At 36.9% G+C, this 27732-nt stretch overlaps 1 protein-coding gene across 1 annotated transcript in view; it reads left to right on the top strand.

The window, feature by feature from the left end:
• The window catches only part of LOC138175778 (alpha-N-acetylneuraminide alpha-2,8-sialyltransferase), a 135732-nt gene that overhangs the window by 63002 nt on the left and 44998 nt on the right, over positions 1 to 27732 (top strand). The window contains exons 4-5 of the mRNA XM_069106242.1: positions 15016 to 15125; positions 22175 to 22267. Coding sequence (XP_068962343.1) covers positions 15016 to 15125; positions 22175 to 22267 — 203 coding nt within the window. The remainder of the gene's footprint in view (positions 1 to 15015; positions 15126 to 22174; positions 22268 to 27732) is intronic.

The raw sequence follows: 27732 nt of genomic DNA, 5'->3' as shown, positions 1-27732 counted from the left end.
GAAATTAAGACAAGAATAAAATAAAGCAAAATAGTATGCAGAATCATAGAATTGAAAAGACACAATGAAATAGAGATGAGCTTTAGTTTAATTTTGTCTGATTCTGACATCTGATTTCTATACCATCTTTATAATCAAACCAGGGTGCCTACACTCTCTAAGCTAGATTTCTGATTCATTCCTTTCTTTGGCTCTAATGATAGTCTCAAGATAATCTAGACAGACTTCCTGTAGTTCTTCTAAATGATGGATTCCATTTTAAAGTCTTAGTACCTATTTTTTGTGCATGATTTTCTATCCAGAACTTTGAGCCACTCAGCTTTAATTTCTAGTTTTAAGATTCACACTTTCTCTTGCATGTTTTACCACATTACAGTTTCTGATCTGAGATTATCAATTAGGAACACTCATACACATTTGTGACAGTGGGGCAGTGTCAAAGACACTTTCTCAATTTTCTTTTATTTTGTATGGGAACAGTTTCATCTTTGATGTATGGTAAGGGATGCCTACTACCTTTGGGAAGTTCCAGGATGAGGATGAGAGGGAAGCAACATGCTCTCTTCTATTTTCACTTCCACATCTACACTTTGGGATCTTTTTTTTAAAAGCAATTTGGGTTAAGTAACTTGTTCAAGGTTACACGGCCCGTTATTTTGTGTGGGTGCCAAGTATCTGAGGCCAGAACCGATCCCGGGTCTCCCGACACAGGGGCTGGTGCTCTTACTCACTGTGCCACCCAGCCGCCCCAACACTTTGGGATCTTTGAGCAAAGTAATTGATTGAAGGGAATGCGAGTGTAGTACTGGAATAATTCCCATTTTCCTCTGGGTTGGCTACAAGGAGGATATAAATCTTATCTTACTTGAGGTACAATCAGGCACTTTTGACCCAAATGGCACTTATTTATGAGATTATATTTGGGAAAATGGAAGAATATCTCAACTAGGTTCAGGGATCAAAACAAAAGAAAGCAATGTATAACTAAAAGTATGCAGGTATACAAGATACTAGCCAATTAACATGGATATGGCTCTGCCTAAGAAGTTCTGCCTCTAAAATTGCCTAGTCAATGCCAGGAGAATGGTCTTGGGTTTTTCTTTCAAGATAGAATCAAAGGCCCTTTGGAGATTTTTTCTGTCCTACATGTGAATGCTAAATCAGATTCTATAGAGAAAAGGAAATAATACTTCAATACATAAATAACCTAACAAGGGGAGAGAGGCCTTAATTGTCAATACAGTTATTTATAAATATGTGTATGCATGCATACATAAATTTTCTAGTAAGTAATATCAATACATTTACCTTCCCTAGTGAGGAAGAAAGGCATTTAGAAAATTCTAGAAAACAAACATATCCATATAGACATAATAAAAAGGTTATAGAAATCATAAACCAGATACTGCAAAATGCATCTAAGCAGTCATATTTTAAAGTGCCCCACAATAGAGTGCTTCCATTGCACATTAGTACGCAGAAAACCAGATGGCCTAATTAACATTTCACACCTGTCTCAGCTCCACTACTGGCTCTAACTACTTTATATTCTCATGCTAATGTGTAATGTTCTGCTTTTTCTCACTGCCCATGGAAAGGTTTTTCCCTAGAAGAAATTCTATCTTAGAATTTTGTAATATTATAATATTATGTGTATGCATATATGTATGTACATATATATGCACAAGATATAATACAAGTAATAACAAATAAAAGCCACCCACAATAAGAGAAGGGTCACGTCATCAGCGGGAATATGTTTTCATTGGTAAACATACCTTGTTAAGTTTTAATGGAAGGAAATAATTCTCATAATGATATTAATCTTGTTTTCAAAAATCCATCTACTGTATGAAACTAGATCAACCTTGCTAATAACATTACTAAATGACACAATTTTATTAGTAGATGGGAAAATGAAGCAGTTCCTTGAGAAATCTAATTCATTTAAGTGAACAAATGACTCATCCTTCTTGAACAATGAGTACACCGTTAGCATTCCATTCTTAGCCAAGGTAATGTCTTAAGAATCATTTCATAGTTTGTTGTCTGCTGGAAGCATGTTTTTCTCATAAGAATTTTTAAAATACTATATATTTTGTCACCAAAAATGCTTCCATGTGACATGGGTAGACCACTGATATTTTTACTTATATTATCAAATTGTTGTCAGAAGAATTAAATAGAAAATAAATGTTAATGTGATTTCTTGGAAGAAGCAGAAGTTGTTTTGATTCAGACAGCATATTGTTACCATTTGGCTTCTTTCTGATTGAACAACATGCCTACTAGGAATTAACTTGTGGGAAACTGTCAACTTTAGGCAGAAATTATAAACTGATTGGAGTACAGAGTTAGAGTTGTGTGTCTGGGGCATGTTGTTAAATGCATGATGGGAGCTTAATTTATGCATTGGTTAGGATGTAATTAGGTCCTTAGGGAGGACAGTGCAATTAAATATGTGAGTGTGGGTGTAATTAGATGTAGTTGAATGGTACAATTAGATTCATAAGAAGAGGGTGTAATTAGATATGTGGAATGGGGGTGTATTTAGATGCCTAGTAGAGGACATAATTAGCTATATGGGTGAAGGATTTAATTATATATGTGGGAGGGGTATAATTATGTGGGGGAGTCAGTGCTTGTGTGGGTGTGGGCACAATAAGACAAAGTTAGGACTGTGACAAGGTATAGAGTTGATGCATTCATGAACAAAGGACTAGACTTTTATTAATAAGAACAAATATATTTTGGCCATACTGACAGTCCCTGGCATTACAATGACATCATTTCAGATCAAGCTAAGGGTTTACAAACCTTAGTTTGAAAAAAAGATGGATTTTTCTAACTTCATTCAAGACTCAGATCTCTTAGTGACACTGTGTTATACTGGAGAGTCAGTATATTTTAGTAGAATCGAAATTTGTAAGCCCTGGATTCAAATTCCCACCTCTTCATTTATGAGTTATATGAAACTTGACTCTAGGATAGTGATGTCATTTTGGTCCTCTTTGAAAATGAAGGACAACAACCAACCAATATGACTGTGGGTATGTTCCTTCATCTCTCTGAGTCTCTGTTTCTTCATTTGTAAAATGGAGATAGTAGCACTTGCACTATTTGCCCTATAGGATTTTTCAATTGAGCAAACATTTAGCAAGGGCCTATGGTCTAGTATTTCCACTCATACTCATTACATAGGGGCAGATGGAGTGCTGAACCTAGAGTCAGGAAGACTGGGGCTCAGTCTGGTCTCAGAGACTTATTAGCTATATGACACTGGGTAGGTCACCTAACCTCTGTTTGCCTTAGTTTCTTTATATGAGAAATTGGGATAATAATAGCACCTATCTTCCAGGGTTATTCTTAGAATCAAATGGGATAATATTTGTAAAGTATTTAGCACAGAGTATTTGGGACATAGTGAGTTCTATATAAATAGGTGGCAATGATGATGATAATATTGCTAAAGAAATGTATGCTCTATGGTGAGAAAAATAAATCTTAAATTGTAATGTACTTTGGAAATGTGAACCATTATTGCGTTATACTTCTGCATATATTTTAATAGGGGCACTTTGATATTACAGCAGTTCCTTTCAAGGGGTCTCTCTCTGAGGGTAGGATTAATAAAAACCAGGGTGGCTGTTCTGACTGTCATGATTTTTCACATTTAATAACTGGCAAAAGTAACCAAAAAAGAAACCAATCAATGACATGCCCATTCAGTAAAATTCATTTATTTGTATGTTAAATATTAGTGTTGCATGAACAAAGTTGGTAATTGTTATTAATCATATTAGCAAATATTTCTGAGTATTCATTAGAGAATATTACGGACAAAATAGCAATGCTATTATGGAATTTTAATGGCATACATGAATCATTTTTCTAGGATAAGAAATCCAGATTGCAAGGGTTTGAAGAGCGAAAATCAGAATGTTAACACTGGCCTGTTAGCTGAGTCATTTTTTTTATCTATAAAATGAAGTGGTTGAACTGAATTGTCTTTGAATACCTCTAGCTCTGCTTATAAACATGGATGGCTCAAGAGGAGCAGAGATAAATGTCAGTGGTTGATAACCGAGCTACAAGACATCAAAAGACATGTGCTTTACCTATATTTCTGCTTGTGGATAGAACAATTTAAGACAGGAAAGATTAAATTGGTTATTAAGATATGTTGTTTTCAACTCTCACATGAACTATTTTCTTTTCCTTGATGGAACAAGGAGATATTTGGAGAAATACCTTTAGTGGGAATGAAGAAGATATGATTTGATTTATTTTTTAATGTTCTTTTAAAATAATCTTATTTAATATCTTAATTTTCTTAATTACATGTAAAAACAATTTTAGCATTTTTTCTAATTTTGAGTCCCAGATTCTCTCCCTTTTTCCTCTCCTCCCCAATTGAGAAGGCAAGCAATTTGACATCATGTGAAGTCATGCAAAACACATTTCCATGTAAGTCATTCTGAGATAGAAAACACCAACAAGAAAAAACCAAGAAAAATTAAATAAAGGGTATATTTGATCTGCATTCAATTCCTTCTCTGGAGATGGACAGTACTTTTCATCATAAGTCCTACAGAATTGTCTTGGATCATTGTAGTTCTGAGAATAGCTAAATTATCATACACTATTGTTGTTCCTATATACAATGTTCTTCTGGTTCTGTTCATTTCACTTTGCATCAATTCATGTAAATCTTTCTATATTTTTCTGAGAGCATTCTGTTCATCATTTCTTAAAGCACAGTAGTGTTCCATCATAATCATATACAATGACTCGTTCATCCATTCCCCAACTGATGGACATCCCCTCAATTTTCAATTCTTTGCCATCACTAAAAGAGCTGCTATAAATATTTTTGTATGCATAGGTCCTTTTTATCTCTTTGGAATAGAGATCTGGTAGTGGTATTGCTTGGTCAAACAAAGAGTGTGCATGGTTTTAGAGTCCTTTGGGCATAGTTCCAAATTACTCTCCAGAATGATTGAATTAGCATATAATTTCACCAATAGTATGTCAATAATATTACATCCCCTTCAACATTTGTCATTTTCCTTTTCTGTATGAAGTAGTAGCTCAGAGTTGTTTTAATCTGAATTTCTTCTATCAATAGTGATTTAGAGCATTTTTTCATGACTATAGATAGCTTTGATTGCTTTGTCTGAACACTGTCTGTTCAGACCATTTATCATTTGAGGAATGCCCTTATTTCTATGAATTTGGCTCAGTTTTCAATATGTTTGGGGAATGAAGTCTTTATCAAAGAAACTGAATGTAATTTTTTTCATAATAATGATTACCAACTATATATTTCCCTCCATCCTATTTCCATCATTTATCCTACTCTCTCTCTCCTTTTACCCTTTCTAATCTCAAAAGTGTTTTGTGTCTGACTTTTGCCTTCCCCAAACTTCCCTCCCTTCAATCAGCTCCTTCTCTCTTCTCTTATCCCTTTCCTTTCCTCCTTTCCTGTATGGTAAGATATATTTCTACACCCAACTGAGTGTGCATATTATTTCCTTTTTGATCCAATTTCAATGAGAATAAGGTTCATGTGTTCCCTTCCTTGCTTCCTCCATTCCCCTCCCCCTCCCCCCCCCGTAACATCTTTCAGGCCTCTTTTATGTAAGATAATTTATCCCATTCTACCTCTTCCTTTCCCCTTTTCCCAGTGCATCCTTTTTTCTCATTTCTTAAATTTTTTTTAGATAATCATACCATCACATTCAATTCTCCTTTGCTTTCAGTCTGTGTATTCTTCTTCTAACTGCCCTAATAATGAGAACGTTTTAAGGTGTTATAAATTATCATTTTCACATGTCGGAATGTAAATAGTTTAACCTTATTGAATCCTTTATGATTTTTCTTTCCTGTTTACCTTTTTATATTTCTTCTGCATCTTGTATTTGAAAGTCAGATTTTCTATTTAGCTCTAGTCTTTTTATCAGGAATGCTTGAAAATCATCTATTTCAGGGCAGCTAGGGGGCAGAATGAGTAGAGTGCTGACCCTGGAGTCAGGAGGACCTGAGTTCGGATCTGGCCTCAGACACTTAACACACACAAACAAAAAACCTAGTTGTGTGACCTTGGGCAAGTTACTTAAACCCACTTGCTCTCCAAAAAGAAAAAAAAATCATCTATTTCATTGAATGTCCATTTTTTCCCCCGGAAGGATTATATTCAGTTTTTCTGGGTAGGTGATTCTTGGTTTTAACCCTAGCTTCTTTGCCCTTGGGAATATCATATTCCATGCCTTCTGCTCCTTTAATGTGGAAGTTGCTAAATCTTGTGTTATCTTGACTGTGCCTCCACAATACTTGAATTGTTTCTTTCTATTAGCTTGCAATATCTTCTCCTTTACCGGGGACTTTGGAATTTGACTCTAATATTCCTGGGAGTTTTCATTTTGGAATCTCTTTGAGGAAGTGATTGGTGGATTTTTTCCATTTCTATTTTACCCTCTGATTCTAGAATATCAGGGCAATTTTCCTTGATAATTTCTTAAAAGCGGATGTCTGGGCTCCTTTTAAAATTATGACTTTCAGGTAGTCCAATAATTCTTAAATTCTCTCTCCTGGATCTATTTTTCCAGCTTACTGTTGTCCTTCTTTCTTGAAGAAGACCATGACATCAGGGAGGTGATGCCATGACATGCAAGTGAATTGGATTTAAGTGAGGGAGTGCCTCGCTTTTTCCTCAAAAGCTATCTGGATCCAGTGGCCAGATATAGATCAGGACAACTAGAGAAGGCCCAAGATGCAGAGGGGGGAGATCTTGGTCTTTTTAAGCTAAGGTTTTTAACAGGTCTCAGTTTGACTGAGGTAATGCCAGTTCAGTGATTAAGACTTAATAAGAGATGAGACAAAGAAAAGCTTTATAAAAAATAGATCTGGGAGGGGAAGACCTCAATAGTTTCTGGCCAAAACAGAAATAGTTGCCATTTACATTCATTCTAAACCAATTGGGGCCCAAAGAATGACCAAATGGGGCTTAGTCTGGGACCTATTGTTGGCCAATTAGTGAGAGCCAGAGGGATTTGGGGTTAAGGCTGGTCTTTAAGAAAAAAAGAAAAAAAGTTTCAGAGATAAAAATTTACATTCTCTTTAGGCAGAGCACCCAAGGTTAAGGATGTGATATCTTATGTGGACAGAGGGAAAGAAAGGAAGAAAGGAAAGAAGAAAGGAAGAAAGGGAGAGTTCAGTTGTTTTTCCAATGACGTATTTTACATTTTTTTCTATTTTTCATGCTTTTGATTTTGTTTCATAAAGTCATTAGCTTCTACTTGCCCAATTTTAATTTTTAAGGAATTCTTCTCTTCAGTGAATTTTTGTACATCTTTTTCCATTTGGCTAATGCTGCTTTTCAAGGCATTTTTCTCTTTGGATTTTTGTGATTTAAATTTTTTTTTTTACCATTTGACCTACTCTGTTTTATAAGGTATTATTTTCTTCAGTATTTTTTGTGCCTCTTTTACCAAGCTGTTGACTCTTTTTTCATGATTTTCTTGCATCACTTTCATTTCTCTTCCCAGTTTTTCCTTTACCTCTCTTACTTGATGTTTAAAATTCTTTTTGAGCTCTTCCATCACCTGAGATCAATTCATATTTTTCTTTGAGGCTTTGGATGCAGGAATTTTGACTTTGTTGTCTTCTTCTGAGCCTGTTTTTGATCACCTTGTCACCATAGTAACGTAATTTTTTTTCTGTTGTTTGCTCATTGTCCAGTCCATTTCTTGGCTTTTAACTCTATGTTAAAGTGGGTCTCTGTTTCCCACATGAAGGGGGCACAGTCCCAAGCATAAGGTCTTCTATGGAGCTGTTTTCTGAGGTAACTTTGGAAATCTGAAAGTTTTGGGCTCTTCCAAGGTGCTATGATCTAGGAGAGGTATGTTTACGTTCTCCTGCAGTGTGCACTGGTTTGTGAGTGACCACAAGCACTCTTTTCAAGTGTGGAACTGTGATCAGGGTCCCAAGCTCCCCTGCCTCTATGTGCTCTGCTGTGCTAGTACCCCTCGTCACACTGGGACTGAGACTCAGGACTGCAATCCAGATCCAAATATGGGCAATGCTATAGAGTCCTGCCTCTGGTGTCAGCAAAGGGACCCCGTACATCTCCTTCTGATTCATTGTCTGATCCCCTTACTGCCTGTGGGCTGACACCGCTGCCTCTGATTCAGTTGCCCTGAGGCCTGCCTTGGGTTTGCTGGCCCATGGCATGGCCTGCATTGGACTATGCTCTTCTCTCACCCTGATGTAACAGATTTTTTCTGCCTACCTTCCAAGTTGTCTTGGGCTGGAATATTGTTTCACTCTGTCTTTTTGTGGGTTCTGCTGCTCTAGAATTTGTTTAGAGTATCATCAAAGGTATCTGGAGGGGTTTGGAGGAGAGCTCAGATGAATCTCTGCTTTTATGCCACTGTCTTGGCTGTGCTTCTTTTGATTTCTTTTTTAAAAACTCACATATGTTTAATACTTCTTTCTCATCTCTACTTTATTATTGAACAGTATAGATTTATGATCCTAGATGTTTATGAAATTTCCTATATGGTGAATATTTGTTTGAGATTGGGTCATCATGACAATCTTTAATATTATGCCACCTTTCTGTGGTATGTATATTTATATTTGGTATACTTATTTTTATGAAGCTATAATCATACTAGATTTGAATTCTAGGTTAGAATTCTTCTCTTCAAGATCACTACCCTCCTAGTGAGGCCAGACTCCTTTTCCTTCTACTCCAGGGTAAATTGCAATTCAGGACATGTTGTCTGGCCTCCGCATTTCCTATAGCACTTGGAATTTCTAAGCCTTGTTAAATATGCTGCTATATAAACAGTCTGGTCTTCTCCCTAAAAGATAAAGTAAAGCTATTTGAATATTTAAAACATAGTCTGGTCTTACCCCTAGAAGATAAGGTAAAGATAATTAAGAAATGCCCCCTTTATATTTCAGGTTATAAGGGAAAACGAATTGTCCCTTTAAAAAAATAGAAGAAAGGCTTCAATGTAAAACAAATAATAAAAAGTGCTGAGGATGTAGAAGAGACTTAATTACATTGTTGGGAAGCTAGAGGTTAAAAAAACATAAAAATAGAGGAGGAAAGGAAAGACAAGTGAGGTTAATAAAAGGAGGCTCATTCTGAAGAAGCCACATGATCTCTGAGGAATGCCAACATGTATCCATACACATCATCAGGTAGGATAAAATTTAGGGAGGGTTCGAGGAAGAAGATTCAAATGATGAAGGATAGTACCTTGGGTGTCTGCTAAACAGAAGTTAAGCAGCCATTTGTCCATCGATAGAGTCCTTGCTGAGACTTCTTGCAACTATGACAAATTCAGTTAAGGAGAAAGGACTGTGCAGAAATTAACCTACCCCGGGTGTAGTTGTGCCAAGAAAAAGAGCGTCATGTCCTGAGTTTCCAGCCTCTATTGCCATGAGGTAACCAGTGGTCCCAAAGACCCTGAACCTCAGGAAGTGAAGGAAGTAGGACAAAGGAGAGGGGCTTTAAGGTGATAGGACAGTGGGGAGAGTGGTTCAGGGATGGGCAAGGGAGAGGGGGCAGCTGCTTGATTGTGCCATCTGGTGAAGGGCCAACTGAGAACCCTTACACCAGAAAAACATCACAGGAAGTACGTACCACCACCAGAGAAGTAGAAAGCCCATGAGAAAGTTTAGTTGCTCTTTACTATCTATGACTTTTGGGCAGCTATTTTGTTGGTAGAAAGCTTTCACTGATTCTAAACTGCTTTCTACCAACAAAATACATCTTTTTTTTTTTTTTAGCAATAATATTTTCTAAGTGATCCTATATGACTGTAACTAAAAGAGAAGAATCAATATTTAAGGTAGACCAAAATAAAATGAAAAGATATGGGCTATGTGCACATAGGTTGCTGCATTTTACCAATAATGGCCTTTTGTAAGAAGTGGAGTAAAAGAGATCGAATCCCGGGCTCAGACACTCAGCACCCACCCAGAAACACCTGGCCGTGTAACCTTGAGCAAGTTACTTAACCCCAATTGCTTAGGGGCGGCCAGGTGGCTCAGCGAGTAAGAGCACCGGCTCCAGTGTCGGGATGACCTGGATCAAATCCCGGCCTCGGATACTCAGCACCACACCCAGAAATAACTGGCCGTGTAACCTTGAGCAAGTTACTTAACCCCGATTGCTTTAAAAAAAAAAAAAAAGTGGAGTAAAAGGATAGAGAAGCAGCCCTGAGATCAGGAGAGTCTAAGTTCAAATCCAGCCTTAGACTTAACCCTGATTGTTTCCCCCCACCCCCTAAAAAAAGGCAGTGGCATAAAAGATAACCTATAAGAAGTATCTGAGCAAAAAAAGAGGTTGGCCATTCATGTGGTGACAGATGGACAATCTGTGTGTGGTTCTTTTTTTTCCTTTTTTTTTCTTTTGGAGGGGGGAAGGTAGGGCAATTGGGGTTAAGTGACTTGCCCAAGGTCACACAGCTAGTAAGTGTTAAGTGTCTGAGGCTGGATTTGAACACAGGTCCTCCTGACTCCAGGGTCGATGCTCTATTCACTGTGCCACCTAGCCGCCCCATGTATGGTTCTAATACCTATAAAAGATTAAAAGACTCAAAGGGAGGTCTCTAGCATATTGGGTAGATAGGATTTATGGAAAGACATGGGTGAGAATCATACAGCATAAAAATATTGATGAGTCAATACATCTATTGGACATACTAGACTTAAATAACATTTGCCCTGGTATTAGCAGCTGTTCCTGCTTTGTCTCTGATCAAATCAGACTGTACACATTTGTTATTGTCAGACTGAAGCAGGTAATAGCAGAATCAGGATGAGAACCTATCAAAGAAAAATTCCTAGCAATAGAAGCATAGAATTGGAAGAGAGCATTGAAGCTTACAAGAATAAGAATACCCTCTACGACATACCCAAGGAGCAGTCATCCAGCAACAGGAAACTCACAGCCTCTTGAGGCAGCCTCTTCCACATTTGGGCAACTCTTGCTACTTCAGGAGTTTTTCCTTACATTAAAAATAAATTTACCTTTGTTGCAGCTTCTACTCTGCCCCTAGTTGTTCTCTCTTCTCCTGAGTTCCACCTTGCTCCAGCAAGTTCAACCCTCTTCCACTAACCACTCTTCAAGTACTCAGATTCAATTCAATTAGATTTTTTTTTAAAGCAATCGGGGTTAAGTAACTTGCTCAAGGTTACACAGCCAGTTATTTCTGGGTGTGGTGCTGAGTATCTGAGCCTGAATTTGATCCAGGTCATCCCAACACTGGAGCCAGTGCTCTTAAATAGCTGAGCCACCTGGCCGCCCCTAAAGAGTGAGTTTCTTTTTTTTTTTTTTTGGAGGGCAGTTGGGGTTAAGTGACAATTCAATTAGATTTTATTAAATTCAGCCCACTGTGCTAGGTAGTGGGATAAAAAGACAAAAACTCAAGTAGTCCCTGCTCTCAAGGCTCTTATATTCTATTTGATGGAAACAATAGATAATAATAGCTGACATTTATATAGCACTTACTACATATCAGGCACTATGCTAAGCATTTTGTAAGTATTAGCTCATTTGATCCTCAGGAAAATTCTGTGAGGTAGGTGCCATTATCATTCCCATTATACAGATAAGGAAACTGAGGCAAGTAATTTGCCTATAGTCACACAGCTAGTAAGTCTCTGAGGTCAAATTTGAACTTGGATCTGACTCTCTCCTTGGGGGCAGGGGCTCTCTTTTGCCTTTTTGTATCTGTAAGGCTTAGCACAATGTTTGGTCCATAATAGGTTCTTAATAAATATTTACTGAAATTGAATTGAATTGGCTTCCGGAGTGGTACTCTATCCACTGATAAATTAATCTAAGGCATATATAAAGTAGTTTCTGTGTAGTTAAGAGGGGGAGAGTCCATATTGATGGGGAGATCATGAAAGGACTTGGTAAGAGTTGGTGCCTGAGCTGAGTATTAAGGAGATCCAGGGATTCCAAGAGACTGAGATGAGAAGGTAGGACATTCCAGGAGTGGGGGTAAAACTACAAAGTCACAGGGCCAAGAAAAGGATTGTCATGTGTAAGGATCAGCAGTTAAACAACTTAAGCTAAAATATAGAGTTCAATAAGGAGGAAATAACAGGGAAAAGTATAACAATATATAAAACATATATGTGATATATGTGTGTATATATACATATGTATGTACATATATGTGTGTGTGTGTGTGTGTGTGTATATGCACCAGGTTGTCAAGAATTTAAATGCCAAATGAATTTTTATTTGTTCTAGAGCAAGAAGGAGTCACTGGAATGTCCTGAGCCATGGAGTGATATGGTCAGATTTACAAGTGTCAATCTGGCAAGCTCTATGGAAACTATTGAAGAGGGAAGAAAATGAAAGCAGGAAGATCAATTAGGTGACTATAGAAATAGTTCAGATAAGCAGTGAGAAGTGTGGAGGGCTGCAGCTAGGAAGACAGCTTTGTGAGTGGAGAGAAGGGGATGGATGTGAGAAATGTTGTAGATTTCTGTTATTTTGTCTTATATTACCAAATTCTAACCAAGTGCCTTACATATGGTAAGCACTTAATAAATGCTTGTTGGGTTGGAGATAGAGTTAATAAAACTTTGCTAGTGATTGGCTATAGGGGAGAGGGGATGAGAGAGGTAAGAGCTGAGGATGATGCTGAGGTTGTGAACCTGGGAGACCAGAAGGATGATGGCTCCCTCAAAAGAAATAGGGAATGGGGGCGGCTAGGTGGTGCAGTGAATAGAGCACTGACCCCAGAGGCAGGAGAACCTGAGTTCAAATCCGGCCTCAGACACTTGACATACTTACTAGCCGTGTGACCTTGGGCAAGTCACAACCCCAATTGCCCTCCAAAAAGCAAGAAAGCAAGCAAGCAAGAAAGAAAGAAGTAGAGAAATTAGAAGGAGGGGTGGATTTTGGGGGGAAGATAGTTATGTCACTGCAGGGTCTTCCCTTCTCCAGGAGTTGTATAGTGGTGTATTTTACTGATTCTCCTATGGCATTCTCTCAAAACTCTTCATTATCCTGGTTGTCTTCCCCTGAATGCTCTCTCACTTTTCATTTTCCTACTAAAAATCTGACTTTGGAAATTGAATACAATATTCGGACATCATCTGATTACCAGAGAATGGTCAGGACCCTCATTCCAGATACTGTTTTGCTCTTGACGCAGCCTACAATTCCTCTGTGGATCTGCCAACCATATATCAACTTCAACTTCAAAAATCACTATTCAAAGTGTGAATTACCTATAGTGCAGATCACTCAGAGATACAAAATCTCAGAGCTGGAAGGCAAATCAGAGTGGATATGTCAGGACCTCCAATTTCTCCCTAGTCCTAGGTTACAGAAGAAACCTCTCTCATTGAACATTTCTTATGAAAATGTTTAAAGTGTCACAGTGTGTACATTGCACAACTTCCACCCACATTCCCACTGCTTCTTTAGTCAGCTGCGTGGCACAGTGATTAGAATGTTGAGTCTGGAGTCAGGAAGACCTGAGTTCAAATCTAGCCTCACAGTTGCTAGTTGTGTGACCCTGGACATGTCATTTAAGCTCAGTTTGACTCCTTATCTACAAAAATGAGGATAATAATAGCATCTACTTCCCAGGGGTGTTGTGAGGAACAAATGAGATAATATTTACAAAGTGTTTAGCACACTTGCCTGGTTTGTGGTAGGCATTTTAAATGCTTGTTTCCTTCCTTCCTTAATAATTACATAATAAAAATTTTATACTTGTAGACCTTCCTACAAGGCTATATATCACAACATGAGTAAAGTATAATGTACAGTGTTCTGGATTTCTGAGGGTCCTTTGGAGACATCTGGAGTTTCTAGGTTAGCTGTTAGACTTTTACCTATGGCTTTTTCGTGTGAGGCTTTCAATGTATTTTTGAGCTTGCATATGAAAGTATATTTGTATGCCCAATTTGGGTGAAATAGAATTCCTTTTTTGAGTGTATGTACTTAGATTAATTTCAAGTATTCCCTAAACTGTTCCTAGAGATTCCTGGGAAGAATTGTTAAAGCTTCCATTATATTGTCCTGAGTGTGGTATCAAAGGCAGGTTAGATTTTGGATCTTTGACTCAAAGTGTTTGGTAAATGTAAAAAAATCTGGGCACAATGTCCTTTGTCATATTTTTATAAAGAAAAAATGTACAAAAGTCACAATTTTTGTCTAGATTATTTAACTTAGGACTTTGAGTAGTAAAACTAGTATTTCAAAGTTTGACCACAAAGATGTGTGGCTAAAAAAAAACAAGGTAGACTGATTTTTGTTTTCTTTTTAGTCCAATTTGCTTTCTAGAAATGGATAGAGTCTGCTAGGTTGTAAGATACCTGAGGGGATAGACTAGGTCTCATAAAATACTTTCTCATAAAATACACTTTCATGAAAGGACTTAAAAACTTTCACTGTGTTTAAAGTCCTAAGATAACCTATCTACCCAAAACATACTTTTATAGCAATTAACTTTTTAATTTAATTTAAGTTTTCGAAATACAACTAAGGCTTCTGTGCTTATAGGACATTTTCTTGCATACTACAGACACTAAAAGTTTATTGAATGAATGAATGTATGATGAGTCATGCCATATAAATCAGCATGAAGGAAAGAAAGAAGATCCAAGTGAGCCAGCTCCAAGTTTAAAGACTTTAAAATAATCCTTTGTTTAGCTTTGATTTCTTTGTTTTTCTATAGAGCTGCTATCTATTTTTCATGATAATTTTAGGAAGGATAATTTATTTCTTAACCTAAAATTTGTTATAGAATCAGTGGTTCTTATATACTTGGATTTCTAGAGGAAAAGGTTAGCTTATTCATTTTAAACATTTGAGGGACTTTCCTGCTGTCTTCCTTCCTATACTTGTACTTTATTGTGCTTTATTTCCAATGAAATTCCCCTAGAGGGTCTGTTATAAACAAGAAGTCTATTAACTGGTGTGTGTTCTGTTCAGTGAAAACTGCCCTTATTTTCTGTTGCTAGGCTACTCCATTCCAGCTACCATTGAAGAAGTGCTCAGTGGTGGGAAATGGTGGGATTCTGAAGAAGAGTGTCTGTGGCCGACAAATTGATGAAGCAAATTTTGTCATGCGGTAAGAGAAAAGACTCTCACCAGTCTTTTTTTTTTCTCTCCCACAGATAAACCCAGGAACCCCTCAGGGCTATTCACTTGTGATTAATAAATTGAAACATGTTTTTTTTCCTCTTTTTTTTAAGGCTACAAACAAGTGAATTTAGAAAAGAAGGAAAAGTAATAAGGGAATATGTCTTCCTTAGCCTTAAACTCTTGTCACATCTCAGAATGGCAAAACGTTATATTAATATACCCTTTTGTGGTCTTGAACCGAAAAAGGGAACGAGGAGTACAGTATTTTCCTTTTAGATTATAAAACTGAACTTGCAAAAAATAAGAAGTTTGAGGGCTTATCTTTTCTTTTAACCAATGTTTCCTCATCTTTATTTCTTTTTTACATTTAAATTTATTATTTATTTTCAACATTATTTTCTTTTTAAACTTTGAATTCCACATTCTCTCCTTCTCTCCCACCATTCTCCCACCTACTGGGAGGGCAAGCAATATGTCAATTATACATGTGAAATCAAGCAAAACATATTTCCTTGTTAGCCATATTTTTTTAAGGAAGAAAAGTAAAGTGAGAAAATTATTTTTCAGTTTGTACTCAGAGTTCATCAGTTCTCTCTCTGGAGTTGGATAGCATTTTTTTTTTTCATTATGAATCCTTTGGAATTATTCTTGGATCATTGTATTGATCAGAGTACCCAAGTCTTTCACAGATGATCATTACAACATTGCTGTTATTGTGCACAATGATTTCTCTGTTTCTCTCACTTCATTTTGCATCAGTTTGTATAGGTTTTGTCATGTTTGTTTTGAAACCATTCCCTCTTAATTTCTTAAAGCACAATAGTATTCCATCACAGTCACATGCTACAACTTGTTCAGCCATTCTCCAATTGATGAACATTGCCTTAATTTCCAGTTCTTTGCCATCACAAAAAGAGAAGTTACAAATATCTTTGTACATAGAGGTCCTTTTCCTTTTTCTTTGATTTCTTTCAGATACAGACCTAGCAGTGGTACTGCTGGATCAAAGGGTATGCACAGTTTTATAGCCTTTTGGGCATAGGTCCAGATTGTTCTCCAGAATGGTTGGACCAGTTCAGTATTCCACCACCAATTCATTAGTCTACCTATTTTCCCCTCATCTCCTTCAGCATTTGTCTTTTTTGATAGATATAAGGTAGTACCTCAGAGTTGTTTTAATTTGCCTTTCTTTAATCAGTAGTGATTTAGAGCATTTTTATATGATTACAAATAGTTTTGATTTCTTCTTCTGAAAACTGATTGTATCCCTTGTCCATTTATCAATTGGAGAATGGCTCTTATTTTTATAAATTTGGCTTAGTTCTATACTCAGCATATAATTGAAAAATGAGGCCTTAATCAGAGAAACTTGCTATAAAAATTTTTGGTTTTATTTCATTGTCTGTGATACCTTGTATCATAATGCAGTTTCCCTAATTAATCTCTTTTAATTGGGTCTATTTTTGCTTTTGCTTTGTCTGATATCACGATTGCTACACTTGCCTTTTTTACTTCAGCTAAAGCATATTGGATTCTGCTCTAGCCCTTTATTTTAACTCTGTGTGTGTCTTTCTGTTTCAAGTGAGTCTCTTGTGAACAACGTATTGTTGGATTCTGCTTTCTAATCCATTATGCTGCCTACTTCTGTTTTATGTGAGAGCTCATTTCATTTGCATTCATAGTTATGATTACTAACTGTATATTTCCTTCCATCCCATTTTCTTATATTCCCCCCTTCTCTTCATGCTGTCCCTCCCCTAAATTCTGTTTTGCTTCTAAACCCCTTAATTTTCCCTCCCTTTTATCATCCCCTTCTCTTCCTATTTCCCTATTGGGTAAGATGCATTTCTATACACAACTGAGGGCCTGTCTTATCTAAGCAAGAATAAAATGTTTATTCATTTAGCTTTTTATATTTCCTCTGCATCTTTAAATGCCTGCAAATGATAATTTGCATAGCATGAGGAGTTTAAATTTAGCATGACTGAGGTCTTTATTTCATTATTTATCACATGCTCGCTCCAGTTTAATTTTGGGGACAACCTACAGGGAGATGGTACACACATAAACTGTGTCAAATGTCCCCATGATATTTTCTATTTCTTATTTAATTCAGATGTAAATTTCATTTTTGATTAATCTAAATTATATAACCTTATATTTCTGTATGTATATACATATTATTTATACTTACAGTATATATACTTATCTCTCCTACCTCTTCCAATAGAATGTAAGCTCCTTAAGGGCAAGACTATTTCCTTTTTGCCTTTATATTCCACATTATGATATTATTATTATATGTAGCATATTATATCTCTATTATATCCCCAGTTAAAGTTGCAGAGAAAGTGCCAGCCTGAGTTGGTAAAGGGAGTTTCTTCCCTCAAGAATTCCATTTACCAAAGAAATGGCAACTCTGGTACCTCTCCCAATCTTGACTTAAATATTGATGTCATATACTGTAATGGCATTAATACTATGTATTAAACTTAATATGAGGGCCTGAGAAAGAAGGAGCTCCAGAACAAAACTGATTTCTCATTGACAGTATAACACAAGGCATGCAAAAACTGACACAGGATGAATATAAAACACTACAGACAAATTTGTCCTTTGGAAAAAAATGACCATAAAGGATCCTGAGTTTTGTTTTTAAACATTCCTTCATCAGTAGAGAAAGAAAATACAACCCATGGTAATACATATAACCAATTTTCTTCTCCTTTTTTTGAGATGTGAATTCTGAACTTACATAAGCCAACTCTCTAAATTAAGGGAAACCGACTGGTATATAAGGGTTCCCACTAGATAGTAAGCACTTTAGAGACTTCAACACTTCTTTACACATCTTACAATGCTCACTATTATACTGTCCCCACAACATACTCATGCTTACTAACCCAAGGGAACTTTCAAACTTAGAGCTGAGAGAGCAATACAGAGATCTCAGTGTCAAAGAAGAGATGAAAGCAAAAACCAGAAACAGACACCAAAGGAGGAGAAAAGTTTCTATTCCATATGCTAGCACCATTGTGGGAAGGAGCTCAGTACATGAAAGGACTCAGATGGGAAGGAGAAGAAACACATAAAAGAACCCAGAAATTTGAGCTGGTCAACTGAGTGGATTTGCAATTTCATCATCTTTGGTTCCCAGGGAAAGCAAGAAAAGAGAAACTGAGGGAAATCTTGACAGTGGTAAAACATGCACTCATATTACAAATAAATTAACCATTTGTATTCTTATATAATCGATGTAGGAGATATACATGAGAAGGATTACATTTTGCAGTTCATAATCAAGAGAAACTTTGGAGCGTATTATAGACTACTCTGTGTTTTTCTGATCCTTTAGGAATTTGTAATGGTTACATTTTCTTACTGGTTGTGAACTCTCATAAGAGTTAGTGCACAGGGAGAGAAACCTGTTTTGTTTTCCAGGATAGCCCCATTTGCCTGGGTTGAGTTTGCAGCCACGAGATCTAATGGCTTCCTATTACTTTTAGGATCAAATATAAATTTCTCTGTTCACCACATCATTCCCCTTCGCAGACTCTTCAGTCTAACCAAACTGGCTTTTGTACTGTTCTGTAGATACAACATTCTACCTCCCATCTCAATGCCTTTGCACAGACTCTCTCCCATGGACATTTTCTACCTCTTTCTCTTCTTCTTTTTCCTTCTTCCTTTTCTCCTCTTCTGTCACATCCTCCTCTTCCTCATCATCTTCCTTCTCCTCCTCTTCCTCACTTCTGCCTCTTAGTTTCCTTTAGGACTCAGCTGAAACACTAGCGTCTTCAATAAAGCATTTCCTCTCATCCCGCCACCCCAGCTGCCAGTGCTTCTCCCCATTTCCTATATTTATTTTGTATACATACATATATATATATATATATGTATCTGTATATATCTTCAATTTCAGTTCAATTCAATAAACATTTATTAGGTGCCTACTATGTGCAAGGTGCTGTACTAAGCACTGAGAATAAAAATAAGGAAAAGAAAGACAATCCCTGAGTTCGAGGAGCTTACAATCTAATGGAGGAAAACAACATACAAAAGGAGGCTAGGAAGGTGAGGGAGGATATGGGGGGTACCATGCGTGAGGGACATCTTACTCCATAGAATTGAAACCAAAAAGAGCTCCAGGTGGACACAGCTAGTTAGGTAGCTAGCTAGGGATATAGATATTTATAGATATCTTGTCTGCCCCATCAGAGACGTGTTTTCTACCTTGATATTTAGGGTAGGGACTCTTACTTTTGTCTTTTTATGCCAAATACTTAGCATCGTGACTAGCACATAGTAGGTACATAATAAATGCTTGTTGATTAATTGGAACTCTTGGGCTTATTAAATAGTTTCTGACCACTGTCTCCCTCAATTTACCCTTCCTCTTAAACCCCATTCTTTTTTTTCTTAACTCTTTTCTTTCCTATTTCCCTGTTGGATAAAATGAATTTTTATATACAGTTGTGTGTGTCTGTGTACTCTTTTGTCCTTAAACAAGTTTAGATGTGAGTGAGATTCAAGTGTTGCCTACTTCCCTCCCCTCAGCTCTCTCCTTCATTGTACAAACTCTTCCTGAATGCTATATTTATGTGAGATAATTTCCTTCAATTTCTTATCTTTCCCAGTGCATCCATCATTCTCCCCCTTTCCCAGTGCATCCATCATTCTCACTCTTTCCTTCTCCTTTTTATATCATGCCAATATAAAAGAATCACATTCATGCCCTCTAAGTAGCCTCCCTCTAATAACCCCAGTGATGATAAAAATTTGAGGTGTTACATCTATCATCTTCCATATAGGCATGTAAACAGTTTTAAACCTTGTCAATCCCTTATAATGTCTAATTCATATTTATGGTTCTGTTGAATTCTAATGTCAAATTTTCTATTCACCTTTTTTTTTCATCAGGAAGACTTGAAAGTTCTATATTTCTTTAATGTTAATTTTTGCTGGGTAGATTATTCTTGATTGATTGATCTATTTATTTTTGTCAATTAATCATGTCCAACTCTTCATGCCCCCATTTGGAGTTTTCTTGGCAAAGATACTGGCAAATCACTGCTTACCATTCCCTTCTCTAACTAATTTTACAGATAAGAAAATTGAGGCAAATAGGGCTAAGTGTCTCTCACTGGGTCACACAGCTAAGTAAATATCTGATGCTATATTTGATCTTAGGTCCTTATGACTCCAGGGCTAGCATCCTATCCAGTGTGCCACCTAGCTTCCCCATTCTTTTTTTTTGTTTGTTTTTTTATTTTGCTTTTTTGGAGGGTCACTTGGGGTTAAGTGACTTGCCCAAGGTCACACGGCTAGTAAGTGTTAAGTGTCTGAGGGCGGATTTGAACTCAGGTCCTCCTGACTCCAGGGCTGGTGCTCTATTCACTTCATCACCCAGCTGCCCCTTAGCTTCCCCATTTTTGACTGTAATACTAGCTTTTTTTGCTTTCCAGATTATCACATTCTAAACCCTCCATTCCTTTATAGTGGTAGCTGCTAAGTCTTGTGTGATCTTCATTGTGGCTCCACAGTATTTGAATTGTTTCTTTCTAGCAGTTTTCAGTATTTTCTCCCTGACCTGGGAGTTCTTGGTTTCAGCTAGTAGATTTTTTTTTTATTTTAGGATTTCTTTCAGAAAGTGACTGGTAGATTTTTAAAATTTCTACTTTGTCGTCTGGTTCTAAGATATCCGGGTGATTTTCTTTTGTATCTTTTTGAAATATGATGTGTGAGCTCTTTTTTTCAATTTCAATTTCTCTTTGAGACAGTCTCCTGATTCTTAAATTATTTCTCCCTTATATTTCAGGTCATTTTTTCTTATGAGATATTTCACATTTTCTTCTATTTTTTCAATTTTTAATTTTTTTTATCACTTCTTGGAGTCGTTAGCTTGCATTTGGCCAATTCTAATTTTTAAGGAGTTATTTTCTTCAGTGAGGTTTTGTACCCCTTTTACCATTTGGCCAATTTTGGTTTTTAAGGAGCTATTATCTTTTTTATTTTTTGTACTTCTTTTACCAAGCTATTAATTCTCTTTTCCTAATTTTATCTAATTTCTTTTCCTCAGTTTTTCCCTTACACTGTTATTTGACTTTTAAAATATTTTTTTGCTCTTTAACATTTCTAAGAATTATTGTTAGGCATGTGTCCAGTCTGCATTTTCATTCAGGCTTTGCTTGTAGATGTTTTCAAGTCATTGTCTTCTGTATTTATGTCTTGAGCTTTCCTTTCACCATGGTTCTCTGTATGGTTGGGTTCTTTATTAATCTACTTATTTTTCCAGCCTACTTCTTGACTTTGGCCTTTAAGTTAGTGTTGGTCTCTCCTTACCTTTAGATCAGAAGATCTAAACTTAAGTCCTGACTCTGGCAGTGTTTATATAGTCGGGTGTAAGTCCATTGACTTCTTTAGGCTTCATTGTCTATAAAACAAGGATAATAATTTTTACATTGTTTCTTTCACAGATTATGAGGATCAAGTGAGATATTTATAATATTCAATATAAATATCATCTATTATAATTATTATTTGGCCAGTATAATTGGCCTGATTTGAAAAAGGAAGTTTTTTTTAAAATGGACCTATGATTTAATTTTTATATGGAACTACTTTTACCAATGTATATCACTATTTGCTCTGCAACTCATAGTTTTAGAGAATATCTGGGTCACCAACAGGTTAAATGATTTGCCCAGAGTCACTTAGCTAGTATGTTTTAAAGGCCTGACTTGAAACCAGATCTTCCTAACTCTAAGGCCAGCTTTTTATTAACTAATAATAATAATTATGATCATTATCATTATTATGACTTACTATGTGCAGGGCAGAGGTTAAGCGGCTTTCCTAGGGTCACACAGCTAGTAAGTCTGAGACTGGATTTGAACTCAGGTATTCTTGGCTTCAGGCCCAGATCTCTATCCAACTTACTTCCTCTTTAATATTCATACCATGCTGCCTTTGAACGATGCTTCCAGAATTTTAAAATGTGGAAATTACCCAAAATATGTATTCTTGTTTTTTTAGATGCAATCTTCCTCCTCTGTCCAGTGAATATAATAAAGATGTTGGATTAAAAACCCATTTGGTGACAGCTAACCCTAGCATAATTCGGAAAAGGTAAGATAAAAATTCTTCCACTTCCAAGTAAATGGAAAAGAAGACTTTATGTTTATAGAAGACTGGTAATAATAAACATAATTCACAGGCTGGGAAATTTTAAGAAGGAAAATATAGTATTCGACAGACCAAGATAATCTGAGAAAAGAACATCAATTAGACCAGTGCCTGAAAGAGTAAGCAGTATTTTATGCTGCCTCAGAGACAGTAAGAATGACATAGAGATCTGTTTTCTTGCTTCAGTAGGAAGCACCAAGTTTTGCTTATTCACAACTCCTGCATGCTGATTGACAACAATTAACAAAAAGAACTGTGCATAGAATTTTTTTTTAAAGCAATCGGGGTTAAGTAACTTGCTCAAGGTTACATGGCCAGTTATTTCTGGGTGTGGTGCTGAGTTTCTGAGCCCAGATTTGATCCCTAGGTCATCCCAACACTGGAGCCGGTGCTCTTACTCATTGAGCCACCTGGCCGCCCCTTGTGTATAGAATTTTAGAAATTATTTTCCCAAGTATCCAGTGATTAGAGCTTAGTAATTTATTACCAGAGGAAATTCCCTCCCAATAGAAAAATTTTCCCCCTCTAACAAATGTCTATTCTGGCAGGAAATGCATCCAAATTAACGTTCTGTATGCTGATGGCGATTTCTACTTTTTTGGTGAGCCACCAAATCTCTGTAGCTGCCACCACAATTGTAAATATATCTTGCATTTGCATAATGACTTTGAAACAAAGTTAACAGAGTAACATAAAAACATTAATAACCATCACATACTAGTTAATACAAAAGTGATAATGGTCTCTTGTATTTTGTTTCTGTCAGTTCAAGAAGGATGAAACCTTTTCTTTATAATCTAGTATTGTGTAAATACAACTGGGTAAAAACAAATGACAGTTACATTGTCCTTTGTAATTGTTTCCATAAGAAAGACTGTCTGTAGGTCTCTGGGTTGTTTCCTTTTTATTATTTCCATTTATATAGGTTGATCAAAGAGGGAAATTGTAAACTTATCTCCATTTTGTGTCAGTGTAAACTGAGATACCATAAGAGAGGAGAAATGTAAAATCCAAATGACTTAGCTTGGCATTGTGGTCCTCCATGATCTGTTTGAATTTACCTTTCCTATCTTACCTAGAAGCATAGGTTAGAGTGGTATAGGATCATAGATTTAGTGCAGGAAGGGGCCTTGGAAATCATCAAATCCAATCCTATCATTTTATCATTGAGCACACTGAGGCCCAGAGAGGTTAAGTAACTTGACCAGGGTCACAGATCTAGAAAGTAGATGAGGCAGGATTTGAACTCGGGTCTTTCTGATTCCAAGTCCAATGCTGTATTCACAATAGGTTGTTAGAACTGGAAGTGATCTTAGCTACGTAATTTTACTGATGAGGAAATAAGACCCTTGGAGATTAAATGATGTCCTCGAGTCAGTGAAAGAGTTGGACTAAAATTCAGGCTTTACCACTCCTAATCCAGTGTTCTTTCAACTTTCCTATGTTGTGTCTATATCCCATTGCATACTACACTAAGTTCTAAGTTTAAACAGACCAGGTTCAATTTTGGAGGCAAGCTCGATGAATCATTCTCTCTTTGGCTCATTATACCCCCTCCCAGATTTCCCATTGGGAAACATCTGAATATAATCTGTGTGTAGACAAATGTGAGACAAAGCTAAAGGTAATAATGTGGGGTATAGGGCAGCCTATGTATTTCATCTCACAGGAGATGCAGAAAACACATAAAGAAGTCACAGTAGCACTTATGTAACAGATAAAATTCTTCTTCTCTAGGAAGTCCCATTTTCCTCTAAAATCTATATAGTTCTCCTGACACATCAGAACAGCTTGTATTCCCCTTGAAAGGAAATAACCTTGAGATTGCTAAAAAAGGAAACCCCCTTGACATTCCAGTGAGTCCCACCCTTGTCCCAGAGATCTATATGGGCATCTTGCCTTATAATCCTATCCTAAGGGCTTGGACTCCCTCTGGAATGAAGAGGAACTTATGGTTTCTAGAAAGACAACCTCCTTCCTGTCAGGTCAGCCTGTCAGAATAATTTATAGTAATAGCATAGGGCAAAAGTCCTTTGTTCTGCTATATTGTCATTTTAATCCCTCACTGCTACTCCAACCTTGTACTTCCCTTTCTCCGTATGGGAAGTTTCAGTTCAGCCACTCCCATGCTTGGCCAGATAGTCCCTTTCTCCATGGCTGCCATCTCTGGGGCTAAGAGAGTATGATATTGCTTCTCCAAAACTTGGGGCAGAAAACTGGGGTCCAGGCCTCATAGACGAATGCACATGTAATTTTCGTGTGCCTCTACCCCAAGACAATCGTTGGAGGCTCCCAGGAGAGGGTGAAATATATGGGAAATCCTCTCCTCACCCTCTCAACCAGGTCCCATGTGTATTCTTATTTCTGTTACCCTCTGGTCTGTTCTTTGAAAAGGGAAAAAGTCAAAATGACCAAAATGGGTCCAAGTCTGCTATGATTTGCCTATTTAATAAGTACAACACACAAAAAACTCACTAATACACACAATAGTCTGATTATTAGGGGCAGCTAGTTGGTTCCCTGGGTAGAGTTCCAGACCTGGAGTTAGAAAGACCTTGGTTCATATCTAGCCTCAGACACTTACTAGCTATATGACCCTGGGCAAGTCACTTAACCTCATTTGCCTCAGTTTTCTCATCTGTAAAATTAGCTAGAGAAAGAAATGGCAAATGATTCCAATATCTTGGCCAAGAAAACCCCAAATTAGATTATAAAGAGTCAGACATGACTCAAATGACTTAACAAATCTGACTATTGCCTCAATTTGTCCTCAGTCAGTGCACAACAGCTTAAATAATGTCCATTCCCAATCCATACCACTTAAAATGATATCTTTAATTAGACATCAAAGGGAATGTCCCTCCAGTGGGCATATTAGTAGGTTTGCCCATACCTTCTACTAAAGATACAGGATCTGAAAGAAGGGCTTACTCTTCTGTTAGCTTATCAATTTGATCAGTGTCCCTAAATTTTCCATTTTCCCTTCACATGCTCCATAGTCTAGCAAAATTAGGCTTCTTGGTGTTCTCTATCTGTAGCCAAATCCACTTTATCTTTTCCATTTGGCATTACTTGGAATGCCTCTTCCAGTCACAGTCTATTCAGTTAATCAGTCCCTCAATAAGCTTGTGTTAAATGCTACCTACTATACATTGTATTAGTTTTGAGAATTAAAAAAAAAAAAGCAAAAAGTGGTCCCTACCCTCAAAGAGCTTACAGTCTGATGGGGAAGACAACGAACAAGTATGGACAGGAGAAACAGGAAATAATTACAAGATGGAAGGCACTAGAATTAAGATCAGTTGAGAAAGACTTCTTGTAAAGGATAGGATTTTAGTTGGGACTTGAAAGAAGTCAGTAGGTGGAGAAAGGAAGGGAGTACAGAAGGAGGGTCAGCCAGGGAAAATACTTGAAGATGAGAGATGGATTTTCTTGTTCACAAAACAGTAAAGAATCCAGTGTCACTGAAAAGAAGAGTTTGTATTGGGGAGTCAAGTGGGATGAGGTTAAGTTATGAAAGGCTTTAAATGACAAATAGAGCATTTTGTAATTGATCATTTATTTGATAGGAAGCCACTGGACTTTATTAAGTAGAGAAGTGACATAGTCCAGTCTGTCATTTAGGAAAATCATTTTGGTGGCTGAAATGGAGCATGAATTGGAGTGCAGAGAGACTTGAGGCAGGCAGACCAACTAGAAGTCAACTGCGAAAGTCCAATCATGAGGTGATGAGAGCCTGTTCCAAGGTGGTGGCAGTGTCAGAGGAGAGAAGGGAGTGTATTAAAATATGTTGCAAAGATGAATCAATAGACCTTGGCAACAGATTGGATATGGCAGGAGAGAGATAGTGAAAAGTCAAGAATGACACAAAGGTTGCAAACTTGAGGGATTAGGAAGATAATGTTGACCTCTACAATGATAGAAAAGGTAGAAGTGGGAATAGTTTGCAAGGAGAAGGTAAAGAGTTTTGGACATGTTGAGTTTAAGTGATCTGCTGAACATCTAGTTCATGATGTCCGAAAGGCAGCTGAAGATACAAGATTAGAGGTCAGAGGAGACAAGAGGGAAGGATATGTAGATTTAATAATTACAAACATAGAGATGATACTTAAATTCAGGGGAGCTGATGAGACCACCAAGTGAAGTAGTACAGAGGGAGAAGAAGAGAATCTAGGAAAAAACCCTGAGGGACACCTACAGTTAGAGGGGGTGACCTGGAGAAGGACCCAACAAATGATCCTGAGGAACAGTCTTATAGGAGGAGAACCAGGAGAGAATGGTGTTCTGAAAACTTAAAGAGAAGATAATATCAAGGAAATGGTCATCAGCAGTGTCAAAGACTGCAGAGAGGTCAAGAAGAATAAGAATTGAGAAAAGACCACTGCGTTTGAGAATCACGAGATCATTGGGATCACAGAGAACAGTTTTGCTGCTATGACAAGGTCAGGAATTGGATTGTAATGGGTTTTAATAGCGAGCCTATTGAAATTCTACCCATTCTTTAAGGTTCTGGTTGAATGCTACTACCTCCATATCACATCTCAACCTCTAGTCAAGTGATTTTCTTCTTTTTATCTGTTAGAAACTGTTTTTGTATTTATTTCACTTATTAAATTTTATATTATAGGTACTTGTGTGCCTAGCTTCCCTTCCCTACTAAAGCATAAACTCCTTGAGGGTAGAACCTGTGTCTTCATCTTCATATCTTCTACAGTACATGGAATTTGACATCCCAGTTAAATTATCAAAAAATGAGTAGATTTTTGTTGGAAGAATAAAGAAATGCTTGGATTTAGATCTTGTTGTCCCTGAGTTTCCATTTTTAATGAGTGGATTATTCTGTTTTCTAATTCATAAAGTAATTGGGCACAGATAATGATTTAGGGGGGAACTTAAAAATTTAAAGCATGGGAGATGGTTTTCAGTGAATTTGTATGGGTGAAGTCAAGTAAGAATTAGGGGCTAGGGTGGAGAGTCAAATGAATAAAGATGTGATGAGCACCAAATCCTTAAAATTGAAAAGTAGTTGAAATTCCCCTGCCCACCTCCCACACTTATGCTGCCTCCTGGCTACCCAGAAGCCTTGTTGAATGATCACTTTGTCTAAAATTTCTTTTTCTGTCAACTAAAATCAAAACCCTCTCTCACTGTGGTCACCTTACACTAGAAAGAAAACAATATGATTATAGCAAAAATACATGCTATAAGGTAACTAAGAGAGAAGATTAACCCTTTTCAGTGGGTTATTTACATTTTAAAGGAAGAATTTATCCATTCAAATCAATTTCTGACCATAAGAAATTGTGGGTTACATCTATATCCATATCTGTCCATCTATCTATCCATCTATCTATCTATCTATCTATCTATCTATCTATCTATCTATCTATCTATCTATCTATCTATCT

The sequence above is a fragment of the Petaurus breviceps genome, unplaced genomic scaffold (genome assembly GCF_028583685.1).
Source record: "Petaurus breviceps papuanus isolate PSGF00001 unplaced genomic scaffold, PetGlider_PUasm1.0 79, whole genome shotgun sequence".
Lineage (NCBI taxonomy): Eukaryota > Metazoa > Chordata > Mammalia > Diprotodontia > Petauridae > Petaurus > Petaurus breviceps.
Note: the sequence above shows the minus strand (reverse complement) of the source record. Positions and strands in the feature narration are given on the sequence as shown.